The sequence below is a fragment of the Pimephales promelas genome, chromosome 23 (genome assembly GCF_988280905.1).
Source record: "Pimephales promelas chromosome 23, fPimPro1.hap1.1, whole genome shotgun sequence".
In the NCBI taxonomy this organism is placed as follows: Eukaryota; Metazoa; Chordata; class Actinopteri; order Cypriniformes; family Leuciscidae; genus Pimephales; species Pimephales promelas.
In genome coordinates, this window is record NC_142791.1 from 12,756,337 (window position 1) to 12,769,998 (window position 13,662).

The 13,662-nt window shown below is 37.5% G+C and overlaps 1 protein-coding gene across 1 annotated transcript; it reads left to right on the forward strand.

Moving 5' to 3' along the window:
- On the forward strand, positions 1 to 13,334 carry rbm18 (RNA binding motif protein 18). Its single transcript, XM_039675529.2, has 6 exons — positions 1 to 202; positions 1,056 to 1,169; positions 7,494 to 7,620; positions 8,045 to 8,125; positions 12,003 to 12,091; positions 12,254 to 13,334. Exons 2-6 carry the CDS (start codon positions 1,063 to 1,065, stop codon positions 12,414 to 12,416), a joined length of 567 nt encoding a protein of 188 aa, XP_039531463.1. The 5' UTR covers positions 1 to 202; positions 1,056 to 1,062; the 3' UTR covers positions 12,417 to 13,334.
- The last annotated feature ends 328 nt before the right edge of the window (positions 13,335 to 13,662 follow it).

A 13,662-nucleotide genomic window follows, 5' to 3' on the forward strand; every position in this document is an offset into this window, starting at 1 on the left:
TTAACGTCACTTTATGGCGCCGTTGTTGATGTTAGGGTTAGGGATGCTAAAGCTAACTGGCTGCACTCAATGTTTTTGTCTGACTCGTTCGTGTGGCATATAAACGAGATGAATTTTAGGTTTTGAGGCAGTGCCACCAGATTTTGCACATAGCATATTTAGTTTAGGTTTAGAGAGCAGAGGAGAGGAATACGAGAGGAGGGTGAGTGTTTCGCTAAAGCATGTAAACTAATAACACTGCTTGCTAGTTGTTAGCTCAACAGCCATTGATGTATATAAATAATAATGTTTCGGCTTAATATTGTTTATCATATATTGTTACAACCTTTTCTATAACCATATCTTGTTTTTAAGCGACAAATGGTTTGTAAAATATCATATTGACGTTATCATGTCCATACTTCATTTGAATTGTTGTCAGAGACCTAAACACTGGGCTAACTGTTCTGCATGCATCGCACTCTCAGAGGGTTATTATACTTTTGATATGAAATTAGAGTTCTATGGAAGTGTTTCGTTCAGTTCAGTCATGTATATTTGAGGTGTTATGTGATAAAACGATAGATAGATAGATAGATAGATAGATAGATAGATAGATAGATAGATAGATAGATAGATAGATAGATAGATAGACACAGACTGTTTGCTATATATATAGATAGATAGATAGATAGATAGATAGATAGATAGATAGATAGATAGATAGATAGACACATAGACAGATAGACAGACACTCAGATAGATAGATAGATTGATAGATAAATTGACTGATAGATAGACAGACAGACAGGCACAGATAGATAGATAGATAGATAGATAGATAGACAGACAGACAGATAGATTGACTGATAGATAGATAGATAGATAGATAGACAGTCAGATAGATAGGTAGACAGACAAACACAGTCTGATAGATAGATAGATAGACAGACAGATAGATATAGATAGATAGACACAGTCAGATAGATAAATGCATAAACACAGACAGACAGACACACACACACACACACACACATACCTGAACATGACTGAAATATCTCTCTGACTTTCCTCAGGCCCCTAATGCAGTCTGCCTCGGAGACTGTGGAGAATGCCTCCATCCTGTCAGGTGGCTCGGCACAGGACGGTCATCGGCTCTGGATCGGTAACATTGACCCCAAAATCACAGAGTGAGTGTTTGCCTGCGCAGAAACCCAGTGCTGCACTGCCTCTGAGGCAGACCCAGGTGATTGATTAGCCGAGCGTGTCTTTGTGCTGGAGAATGAGCAGATGACGACAAGCCGTGTTAAAGAGAGCCGCTCGGCCGTGGAGACCTGTTTTGCTGAGGGGCTGCCATCATTTCTCATTCACCTGGCGTGTTTACTCTGTGAACCTGTAGCGGCTGCTCAAGGTGGAGAGGGGGTGGCTGGGTGACATGGAAGGGAAGCACGAGAGAAATAGCACACGTTGCGAGAGCGCCCCTGGAAAATGTACGGCTTGCCCGGGCTGGCGTCTAGACAGGCGTTTCCTTCCCTCTCGCTCCTCTGTTTTTCTTTAAATAACCTGCTTGAATGAAAACAGCCGTGATGCCCACAGGCTGGTGATTGGGAAGATTAATTAGTTCACATGCTGGGAGTGTTTGTAGTAGTGAGTTCCACTTCAGGGTCCTGCAGATGCTGCACACACACACACACACACAACACAGAGTGGTGAAGTCCTGCTATGTGAGGTCAGCATTCACCCAAAGGCAGTTTTTTCCTGGGGTTTCCAAGTAAGTGGATAATTGAGAGTAGTAGTTGAGTTGGGAGGTAGAAAGGTACTTAGGTATTGCACTGTAGCAGCTGTGGAGGGATCATCAGAGAGATTTATGAAGAAACCGAGAAGGTAAAAGCTTTGAGGGATTCAGTGTGATGGATCAACTGGTTAAAGCACAATAACCTTTTGGACATTTTGGATTTGTTTACACCTGTTAATCAACCTTGTTTGGTGATCCGAACACAGGGTGGCTGTTATTTCATTTTAATTTAGCTAACATGCATAACAATTGCTGCAATGACGATTAGATTTATTTAACATATTTACTAAATTAGAAATAATGAACTGTAAAATGAATCAATACAAAAAGCTGGATTTTATGAATTTATGATTTACTAACATCTTGATTCGGTAATCCTATTTTATCACAAATAGAGTAATATTTGAAACATAAATAAAAAGAAATTAAATGTAACCAACAGTCAGTAATCTGATAAATTTGTAAGTACTGGAAAAATATTTTCTCAAAAAAAGAAAAGTGACAACAAGTGAAAATTATAGCACAGCATAGTTGAAATTAAGGGCTGCATCTGAAATCACATACTTCCATACTATATAGTAGAAAACATAGTATACTATATGTAAACTATATAGTAGAAAAATTTCCCGGATGACCTACGTCCTCCGGTGAGATTCTGAAGTGTGCGTATGTTGGACACTTTACTATCCCATGAGGCCACAGGAGAGCATTTATTTAAAATAAGAACCTACCCAAGAGAGTATGTGATTTCGGACGCATCCACTAATTTAAAGGTCAGGCGCTGCCTTTCTAGCCGCTGTCAAAATAAGAGTCCCTTTGTTGTCTAAATATCTAAATATGGCTTCAGACAATTATAGGCCAGACAGAAAAACTTATCGGCCATTGCCGATAATTTAAAAAAGCCAGATATCGGTCAACCACTAGTGGTCAGTTGTCAATACAGGTGTAAATAAAGGAGCCAGAAAAGCATGTAACCACATTGCTTTTGTAGTGTGCCTTTTAATATATCCTAATGCATGAAGGACTGCCGAGTCACCAGTCAGTCAACCAGTGCTCTTAACAGATTGATTAAAACATTTGGAAAATCCCAAACACATTTCCACTACAGACAGATGTTATTTATATATTTGGCAGATGCTTTTATCCAGTCGTCTATATGTCAGATCTTTAAAATCGAGCACTAAAATGGAAAGTTAAACCTTAGTCAAACAGGACCATTAAGATTTTTTGCACTGCCAGGATAATCATCACGACAGTAAAGGACATTGTTCCCCTGGGGATTTCTTTAATTAGCATTAATTAAGTTCAAAACAAAAAATACTGTCATGATGTATACTAACTCTTGTATTTAAAATGTTCTTCATTATTCATATATCATTCTATATTTGTGTTACAGTAATACAAATTTAGATTGTTCTGATTTATAGTAACCTATAATTGTGCAGGAGGTGGTGCTTAGTTATAATAAAAGATATGTCACAATGCAAAAAATAATTTAGTGGCCTAAAATGCAAGCTTAATGTCTTAATGCAAAATATTTGTCTGAAATATGACATTTCTTGACAGTTTTTATGAGATTTACCCAGTAGTTTTTGGCATTGAAAACAAAAACAAAATATGAACACTCCATTTGTCTCTCTTATGTTATATGTAAAAGTAATTATCATCTGTCAGTTTCCTATAAAGTAGCAAGCTAAAGTAACATTTTGGAAATTAAAATATAGGAAAAATCACCTATGAGGCTTGGTGCTTAGATTCAGATTATTTAAAAACACTTATTTGTCACTCATTCCATCTCGCCACTTTACAAACAGCCTTATTTATTTAATATGATTGATCTCAATACATCACCGCTTTGGAAAAGCCTGCAAAGTTCACATTTACAGTTCTACAAGTAATCACCAACAAATTTCAGTCAGACAAAAAAGAAAATCATTCTGTTCTTTCAGTGTAAACAGTCTCTTCTGAGTGCTAATCCATCTACTTTACTGACTTTAAGTTTCACCATCATCATTACATTAATCACAAGCTGCAGCTAGATGGAAAATTACAGTTTCTGGACACATTTGAGCAGTTGCTCAATTCCTCTCGTTTCTTTTCCACTGAAATGTGTTATAAATATATGATTCTGATAGTCAGTGCTTGGGCACCATGACAAGTCACAGTGCTTAAATTGCACAAGTCTCATACTTTCCACCTGTTAAATCAGCCCTGCTCCAAATCTCAGTCTAGGGTGTGTCTCAATCCACTAGTAAGCCAAGTCGATGTTCACTTCCAGAGATCGGCCCCTTGCAGAGCTGTCTCCTTCTCATAATAACTGGAAACTTACTTATTAGTGTCCTGATATCAAGAATTCCTGATTATATGGAACTGGGTTATGAGTCTAGCCAATAACTGTATCTGTATCCAGAAGTGGGCGTGGCTTTAAATGGAAGTTTCTGGAAATGTAATTATGTTCCCTTCATTTAGCTCATAAACCAATTTTTTAAAATCATAATTATACAAATTGTTGAAAACAATTTTCAGATGAACTTTGTGTACAGACTAGAGTAATGTAAAGGATCATCCACAACCTCAAATAATCACTGTCACTATAATCATTGGTGGAAGAGTGACCTCTGACCCAACGCATGACGTATTGATGAACGCGGAAGGATAGAGTAGAACAAAACACCAGTAATAGCGAATTAGATATAAGAGAAGAGGAGCTTGAGTTTGTTGCCCAGCCTTATTTAGTTTGAACTGTGAGACGCGTGCCTATGGCTGGTTCAGAAACCGCTTGTATTTCATCAAAAATACCTTATGGGTTTGGAGCGACATGAGTAATTAATGACAGAAATTAAATTTTTGTGTGAACTAACCCTTTAAACCTGTAGTTTGAGGGACATTCCTATGGCAGGTGCTGAAGATTGATGACCCATAATAAGGGTAGTGATGACAACATTTCTGCGCATTTCCATCTAATGAAAACATCCGTCAACATTTACAGAGCTCCACCCCATCATGCATGCACAAACATACAAACTCTTTCTTTCAGGGTTCGTTTCCCACAGTTAAGGCCTGTGGTGTGGTGGACAAATTCACACAAAGCTGGGGCTGCTGTCGTAATAACAGGCTGACATATTGACCTGTCCATGCTCCACTGGGGCCCATTTAGGGCCGGTGATGGATCTACCATGTGCCGCAGGTTGTTTGTGCTTTTTGGAGCTCTGCTTTGCATTGTCCGTTATTACGGCAGCAAAGAACAGCAGGCCCTATCCGATGGGACGGCCTAGGAGGAAAACGGCATTGGCCTTAGACCACACCCTCCAATCATCTGAAATAGACACGTGTCTCTTGGAATCGCTTCTTGATATCCAGGCTGTTTTCTTGATTCTGTGCTGCTATGCTTCTCAAGGTCTGCGCAGCGATACTGAAACGAGAGACGTTGCAGGTGGGTGGGCACTGGGCAGTGTTTCGATGACTTTGGCCCAAACAGATGACATGCTTGGCCTATGTCAACACTTTCACAAAATACTCCAAGCTCCTTAGACGGACCCCTTCTTCCTGCCCACAGCACATTTTATTGCCCTCTGGGGATGTCCATTGTGGCCTGAAAAAATCTGCAGGTTGTCTCTTTTGAGTCGGGCCACTATCAATTCTTCAATCTGCAGCAAGTCAGGAAGATCCCGTGGCCCAAGCCTGAGAGGGTGGTGGCTGGGAAAGTGCGAAATACTACTTGGAGAAAAGCTCCTGGGAGAGGAGGGGAAAACATTAATACTGAAGCCAGGACCCCCAGTTCTATCTGCGTTCCTACCTTTCCAGGACTAAAAATAACCTCAACCAACTGGAACAACAAAGAAATCCCAGGCATCTCCTTGTCTCGGTTTAGGAGGCAACTCCCAGACCACTCTGGCTGTCATGCTGGAAGCTAGTAGTTCCACAAATGCATTGTTGTTTATCCTGAGCAACGTTCCTGACACTTCACGTTTTGCACGTTCCTGACACTCAGTTGGGTAGCTTTCCCAGCTATTGCTCAGCTGTAGGAAATGCTTGAATGCCTTCCTGAGTTGCATTACTGAATCTCTAGAATTTGGTTTAGGTGATGCCCGTGTGGTGCCACATTCATCATGGTACGTCAAGATGAATAATTGGAGACAATGTCAACACTAGTAACAAGATAATTCATATTTACTAGAGTGTAAATGACAAGTAAGGGCAGCCAAGATGAAGACTTACTGAACTTGATATTATTTTCTGTTCTTCCACCCTTCATGTTCCTGCACACTGGTTGCACCACGGATTTAAAATGGCTGGGCAACGATTAATCGCATCCAAAATAAAAGTTTGTGTTTACGTAATATGTGTGTGTCGTGTGTATAATTATTTAAGAAATATTTGCATGTATATACTTTATATATATTTATACATAATTCATAATATGTGTATAAATAAATATTTGATATATTAAGAACACATTTTTCTTAAATATATACATGCATGTGTGTGTATTTAAATATATACAAAATAATTATACACACTTCACACACATATATTATGTAAACACAAACTATTATTTTGGATGCGATTAATCGCGATTAATTGTTGCCCAGCCCTAATAATATTTTTTTTTTTAAGTTATAACTAAAGAAGCAAAACTTCTTTGTTTTAATTCTTTTCAAGAATTTAATCCTTTTAATGAGGCTTTTTCTTTTTCACCTGGATATTTTTTAGGGCATACATTTTTTTAAAGTACATTATAATAAAATATTTGATCTTGACATAAACATTAGCACAGTGTCATTGATCGTTGATATTACGTTCTTTAAAAGTGGTTTTGCCAACATACTAAAACAACATTGGGTGCAAATTGAGTTGTTCATGCAGCGTCAAGTCGCATTAAACGTTAACGGTTTGGATGACGTACAGGTGAACATGCTGAAGCAAAGGTGCTTGCAAATGTTCGGCCTTATGCTAGACTGCTCTTGAATGCTGTGGACATGGTTGTTTGAAGAAGCCTATTTATACTCTCTCTTTGTTTGAATAGCACAGGTTCAGCGTGAAGTTCTCTTGGAAAGAAATTCATTAATCCTGTTTTACAAGCTCTTTATACTTGTACTCATTGCTGCATCAAAAAATCGACCAGTGTGTGATTATGATTGTGTGATTACTAGATAAACACAGACGTGTTTATCTAGTGAAAGTCAATGGGGTCCAAAACACCAATTTTACCAGTAACTGTTTTTTGGCAATAATAAGGGGCTTATAGTCATTTCCCATGTCTTCTATTGGCTATTACCGTACATCAGGTTGTAGTAGCTGCACTCGTTGTAATTGTTTGTCTTAAATTAAACTCTTGGGGGAATTCAGTCTTCCGCTTTTTTATATCCTCATTGTCCCCCCGCTGTATCCTTTGTATTGTGTGAATAATAGATTTACACCAGCTAAAAAGGTGTAAAGCGACCTGTCATTCTGATCAAGCCTTACTTACAAAGAATTATGATTCCATGGCATGCATTATTCCCTTGTGGCTTTTATAATGGTTATCGCTCATGTTTTTATTCTTGGTTCGTACAGTTATTTGTGCCATTTGCTAAAGGAAGCATCATGAATACAATTGCTCACGAATCCATTGTCCTTGATAATCTCATCATGAGTGCCGAACTCCTATTTTGGAGGTATTTTGCAAAAGGCAAATGGACTTGAAAATAAAAAAATATCTCTCTCTGTGTTCCTGCAGGTACCACCTAGTGAAGCTCCTGGAGAAGTTTGGCAAAGTCAAGCAGTTTGACTTCCTGTTCCATAAATCAGGTCCTCTGGAGGGCCAGCCAAGAGGATACTGCTTCGTCAACTTCCACACCAAAGAGGTTCTTCTCGTTCTTCTTTACAACATCTAATTAACAACCCAAAATACCAAAGGAAGTGTCAGTTATGACCCAGAAATGTTATGCACGTTTTTAAGAGGCACCCACAGCTGATGAGATTAGGAGTTTAATATGAGGCAGTCCCAAGGGTGTTGTTGAAGGGGAAATGTGTGTTTATAGATCTCATTCACGCCCTTCATGAGAGCTTGGAAAGCTGGTGATCCATCATCAGCCATTATTGTTCCCTATCATTACGCCATGCTTCCAGCAACAGCCGAAAGTAGCAAACAAACACACAGCAAGGTTTGGATTCCAGAGACTTTGGAAGAGGCGATCTTTGAGAGAGGGTTTCAAATGTAGATGGATGAGATTCATGCATAATTGTGATCATCATAAAAGCATTAAATGTGTTTTCTGCCCATCACAGGAGGCTGAACGGGCCATTCAGTGTTTGAATGGAAAATTGGCACTTTCTAAGAAGTTAGTGGTGCGTTGGGCTCATGCTCAGGTAAAGGTGAGTAAGTAACACAAATAGAAATGATTTACAGTTTTACTAATTACTCATAGGTTAGTGGTTTGGTAAAATCAATTTTCTAAGCGATCAGACTTTCGATTTTTTCCTGACAGATGATAAAACAGGACAAAATCCAATAGACTTCTATTGAAGGAAGGCCATATCTAGAAGCCAGAATATCATGGGAATTGTTCAGACTACTAGATCTTTTGTTTTGTTTGGATGATGTAAAGCATGTAAATATACCACACTATTCACTAAACATTGCTGAAATAAAATGTATATTCTTTAATCTAATATTTGCTTAGTTTGTTTGAGCTTTGTTTATTTGAGCATAATTTAAAAAAATAAATTGCAAATAAGAAATAGATATATAGTTTTTTAGATAACTTCTTGATTCTGATTTGTAATACTACTTTAGTATGTTTTTTTTCACTAATAAATAAATTGTTAAAAATATTCACTTCCATTTAAAAGTTTAGTTAGAAGTTTAAAAGTTTAGTTATTCACTTCCATTTGAAAGTAAGAAGTCTCTTATGCTCATAAAATCTGCATTTATTTGATCAAAATATAGTAAAAATTACAATTTAAAACAACTGCTTTTTATTTTTATTTTATTCATACAGCTGAATTTTCAGCATCGTTACTCCAGTCTTCAGTGTCACATGATCCTTCAAAAATCATTCTGAAAATGCTGATTTGATGCACAAAAACATTTTATAAATGTTGAAAAAATATATCTTTTTAAAATAATTGTATTTTACAGCAGAAGAGCTACATTACCATGATGCTGTACAGAAAATTACACCAATTAGTGAGTTGAAAAAGCAACATGTGCCAAAAGAGCATCTTTTTAGCTCCGCCCACTGCCATGAATATATAATGTAATCAATTTGATCTTTCTAAGCTCTTGAAATATTTGTATATATAATATGCATATTTTGCATTAAACTTTCAAACAAAATATTGCATAGAGATAGATAGATAAACATTTGTACATGACATTTTATATTTCTCTGTAATTTTTAATTTGATAATGCTGTTGCAATGCTTCATGGGATTGTAGTTCTTTCCCTCACTAAAGCCGTCAAGTACAGTTTTTCGAAAACTTTTTTGCTTCAAAGTTTGTAATGTTGTGATTCACTTTGTAGCTGATATGTCTTGTTTCATGGCATAACTCTTTAACAAAGACTTTTTTTTTTTAATCCCTATGGGAAAAATTAATGAAAAAAAGACTTCCGGAACCAGCACCGCTGACAAAGGGGGCAGGAACTGTTGAACCCTATTGAACTTCGATGGTTGATGATGACGTATAAGCACACAAGACGCAAGATATTCAGAAATAGCCTAAAACTATCTTTAGTCACTTTTGATCAATTGAATATATCCTTGCTGAACAAAAGTGTTAATTACTTTGGGATTTTTAAAGTGTAGTGTAAGAATAAAAAACATAGTAAAACATTGACTAACAGTACTCCGCACTGGAAACGCATTTTTGCAAATAAATACCTTCCCACCAGTCATTTCTCATTTCGTGGGCCTGTATACCATGCTTAACTGTGGTACTCACTGTGACAGCGGCAACAAGGCCGACGTTTCTCCGTTTTATGTGTTCGAGTTTGAACACTGCACTCATGAAAGGTATAATTAATGGCACATCATCCATTGCTAAAGTCTCTCGCATAGTGAACCTAAACAGGGTAGCATATCACAAGTAGTTGGAGCAGTCAGTCTAGAAAAGTGTGAACTTTGGGCGGCCAGTTCTGCATGTGCACCACACTCGCATCAGAAAGCGTACATTTCTAGTCTGTACTGTAACTTGCCATGACAATCCATGACATTCATTTATGCTTCTGTAGGTGTTTATGGAATATCAGGATGTTGCTACTTCAAAACAGTCCATAAAGATCATGCATCACACCTATAGTTAAGCTATAGAGAGGGGCTTCCCTGCTCCTTAACAATAGGCAGCTGCCGCTGGGCATGAGGAAATCCTGTATGGTTGAGAATCCCGCTCCTCTGGCCCTCCCTGTCTGAGGGGAAAGGGACACCAGGCTGGGGTCAAGGTCAACAGTGCAGGCTTGTTGACAACAAGTAGCAGCAGGCAGCTCTGGTTGCAGGTCCCCCTGACCACTGCCCGATCTCACCCACAGGTCTCAGTGTGTGTGTGTAAATCAGTTGTGCGCTTCGAAGCCCCTGGGTTCACTGTGGCTGTCTGATCATTCGAGATATATATATATATATATATATATATATATGGTTTGCAGTTATTTGGGTGGAGTGTACACTCTAAAAAATGCTGGGTTGTTTTAACCCAATTTTGGGTCAAATATGGACAAACCCGAAATGTTGGGTTAAAAATGTAATGTAAAAATTTAACCCAACGGCTGGGTTAGTCCATATTTGACCCAAAGTTGGGTTAAAACAACCCAGCATTTTTTAGAGTGTAGCAATCGAAAGAAAAATAAACAAAAGGGAAATTTGTAAGTTTATATAAGGGATCAGAAACAGACTGTAGAACATTGCTTTATAGTTTTTGAAAGATGTGATTTTACAAGTGAAGAAATAACTGCGATATATGTTTTATTAATTATTATTATTATATTACATTATTTTACAGAAGATTTTTCTGCTAAAGTAACCAAGGCTGTGCTAGCATTTGTAAATATTTTAGAAGAAACTATGCTTACCCGTGCAACCTTCTTGTGTACAGTCACGAATGGGAGGAGGACGTGGATTTTTTTTTGCCACACAAAATATGATTTAAAAAAAAATATTATAATTGGTATATTTGCCCTGCTTACAAAGGTCATGCAAGTTCATCCTTTTTTTTAACAAACAAATGAAAACCTAAAGAACATATGCCGTTTTCAGTGTTTTGTTGTCATTAAAAAAATTTTGTTGTTTAAAAAAATGCATCTGAAAAAATGTTAAGCTGAAATGAATGACTGGAAATGTATGTTTATTCACTGTAGTTTTTTACTATAAACAAATTAATTAATAAATTGTAAAAAGTGTTTTAAAATAAAAAAGGAATCGGATGGTCGCAAAGTAGGGTTGTGCTCAGGTATTCCTACTTTCAAAGAGGGGTGATATTGATATATTTGATAATTTGGTCCCTAGATGTGGTCATTCAATGAAAGTCCATGTTTTTTTCCACCTGTTTTATCGTCCACCAGGTCTGATTGCTTTGAAAAGTAAAAGCACCGCTCAAAAGGAACATTTTAAACACATTATCATTTATTAAGCATTTACAGTAGTTACTTGCCAAAGTTTACTTTGGGTCAGTGGTTTGGGACGGCAAGCACTTCTAATAATATCAACATGAAGATCCAAACAAATTTATCCCAACAGATCAAATTCCAATCCTTGACAGGAATAAATAGTCGCAGCCGACACCATTTTCCAGTTAATTAATCAGGTTAACTTAATAAATGCGTCACATTTTGGAAGTTAAAGGCATTGCAAAAGCAATTTCACGATGTCCTTTTTTGTGGTGTGGAATCCAAAGATTTTTTTGTTGTTTTCATTTTGTCCGTTTTTCTAAATATGTGTCATCATCTCCCATTTTAAAGCATTTTCTAATCACTCTTTGTTTTTATTCCCCACAGATTCCCATGAGCTGCTATCATTATCATCCTCATGATCGCAAGGGTGGTTGGAGGGACATTTTTGAGTGGAATGAATGTTTATGACGTTGCGTAGCCCAACTTTTCCCACACTATTCCAAGAGAGCAAATGACTAATAAGCAGCCTGCTCTCTAATGCAATCAAATGTGTTTAAGTGAAACAACCCTCAGTGCATTTTGTCTCAGTGTCTCGTGTAAAACCTGTCTTATATCCATCCTGGTGTGTGTTTGTTGGCTTTCAGAAGTTTGAACCCTTCAGAGGAGACAAAAATGTGCCGGCCAGTTTAGATCCTTCGTCCAGCGAAGCAGAGGAGATGCCAACCACACTGAGGTTTGGGACATTACCTCCTAGCTCCCTTTCATTTTCCCTCTTTTAGATTCCCTCCTGTTTTTTGTTCTCATCAACTCTTTCCAAATAGCCTCAAATTGACTTAAGTGACCAATTTGGATTGGATTAGAAGGTTTCCTTTTCTATTTCCTCTGCTGTTTAAAGTGTTAATGCAAAGATTCGTGCCATTGAAGCCAAGCTGCAGATGATGGAAGAAAACCCGGATGACTATTCCGGACCCTCTGCGTACATCTACAACAAGCCCCCCGATAACAGAGACAAGAGGTCCCAGCCCTACCGCAAGCAGTTTCGCAAATTCAGGAGATGACCTCTTCAACAACTGGCCAAGTGTCTCTTCACCCAACACGAACAGACTGAGAGATGTGGGCTGATGAGCTGTTCTTGTGTCTTGGCCAGAGTGAGACTGTGATGCGTCATGAGAAGAGCGAACACCTTTGATTTGTAGTGCTGTTCTGTTTCTCGGCCTGCGGAGGAGTATTTTTACTGAAAGACCGGCTGATAGAAGCAGAATCTAACCACAAAATTCTAGTGAATTGAGTTTTTTTGATATTGATATTACCCAACTAATTTCAGTTTAAAGGGATTTGTCAGTCAAATGATCAATATGTTGTCATCATTTACTCATTTATACTCACTCTCATATCAGTTCAAACCTGTAAGGGGATTGTTTTTGATAAATGACAGATTTTTTGATAAAATGAAAATTAATGGGGTCCAATGTTGTTTGAACAACAATATTCTTCAAAATATATTATTTTATCTTACAGGTTTGAAACATCATGAGGGTTAATAAATCATGACAACTTTCATTTTTGGCTAAATTATCCCTTTAAGAGCTTGTGCACCTTTTCAATTTACATCCCTTCCTTGATATTCTTCCAGAATATAGTGTTTTTGTGTGTTTTTCTTATCCACGAAGTAAACTGACCCATGTGCTGCTTGTGAAAGTTGTTGTGAGTCTCATGATCCGAAATCTACATACAAATCAGACTTTACCATTCTTTGTTACCCTGTTGGAGTATGGAAGCACAATATTCTGCATTGTTTATTTAACTATTATATCTAGCATTTTTAAGTCTTAAGAGATAAGGGCTTTTTATCACATGGCCTGGAGTGGGGCATCACAACAGGACAGTTTGGTTCCAGTGTAAATATCCAGGTATTTTGATAGATTTCGCTTCTGTTGTGTTCAAAAATAAAAGAAATGGTCCTTGAGATGTCCAAACTGGATTCTTGTGCTTTCACTTTAAGTGGACATGTGTGCGTATTTAAATCACAGTAAGATCTGCTGTGTTGATTTGAGCTGTCTGTTGGCTAAAGTGGATTTTTCTCTATTACCGTTTTCACGTTAATTAAACTGCGACCGTTTTCAATTACGAACAGGCCTTGAGTGTTATATGCTGCGGCAGGATTCAATTAATTAAATGTCAATTTAACCCTAAAATATTTTGTTTTCTAAATTAAAACCGGGTATGAATTCGAATTAACATGAGTTATTATCGGTCTTTGCGAATTTAACCCAATAGAGATCTTTCATTTTGCTTTTTGTTTTC

Excerpts from the sequence above, each read along its gene's own strand:
- rbm18 (XM_039675529.2), top strand. The coding sequence starts at position 1,063 with ATGCAGTCTGCCTCGGAGACTGTGGAGAATGCCTCCATCCTGTCAGGT. Across the intron at positions 8,126-12,002 it reads TGCGTTGGGCTCATGCTCAG|AAGTTTGAACCCTTCAGAGG; the intron begins GTAAAGGTGAGT and ends GTTGGCTTTCAG. Across the intron at positions 12,092-12,253 it reads GAGATGCCAACCACACTGAG|TGTTAATGCAAAGATTCGTG; the intron begins GTTTGGGACATT and ends TGCTGTTTAAAG.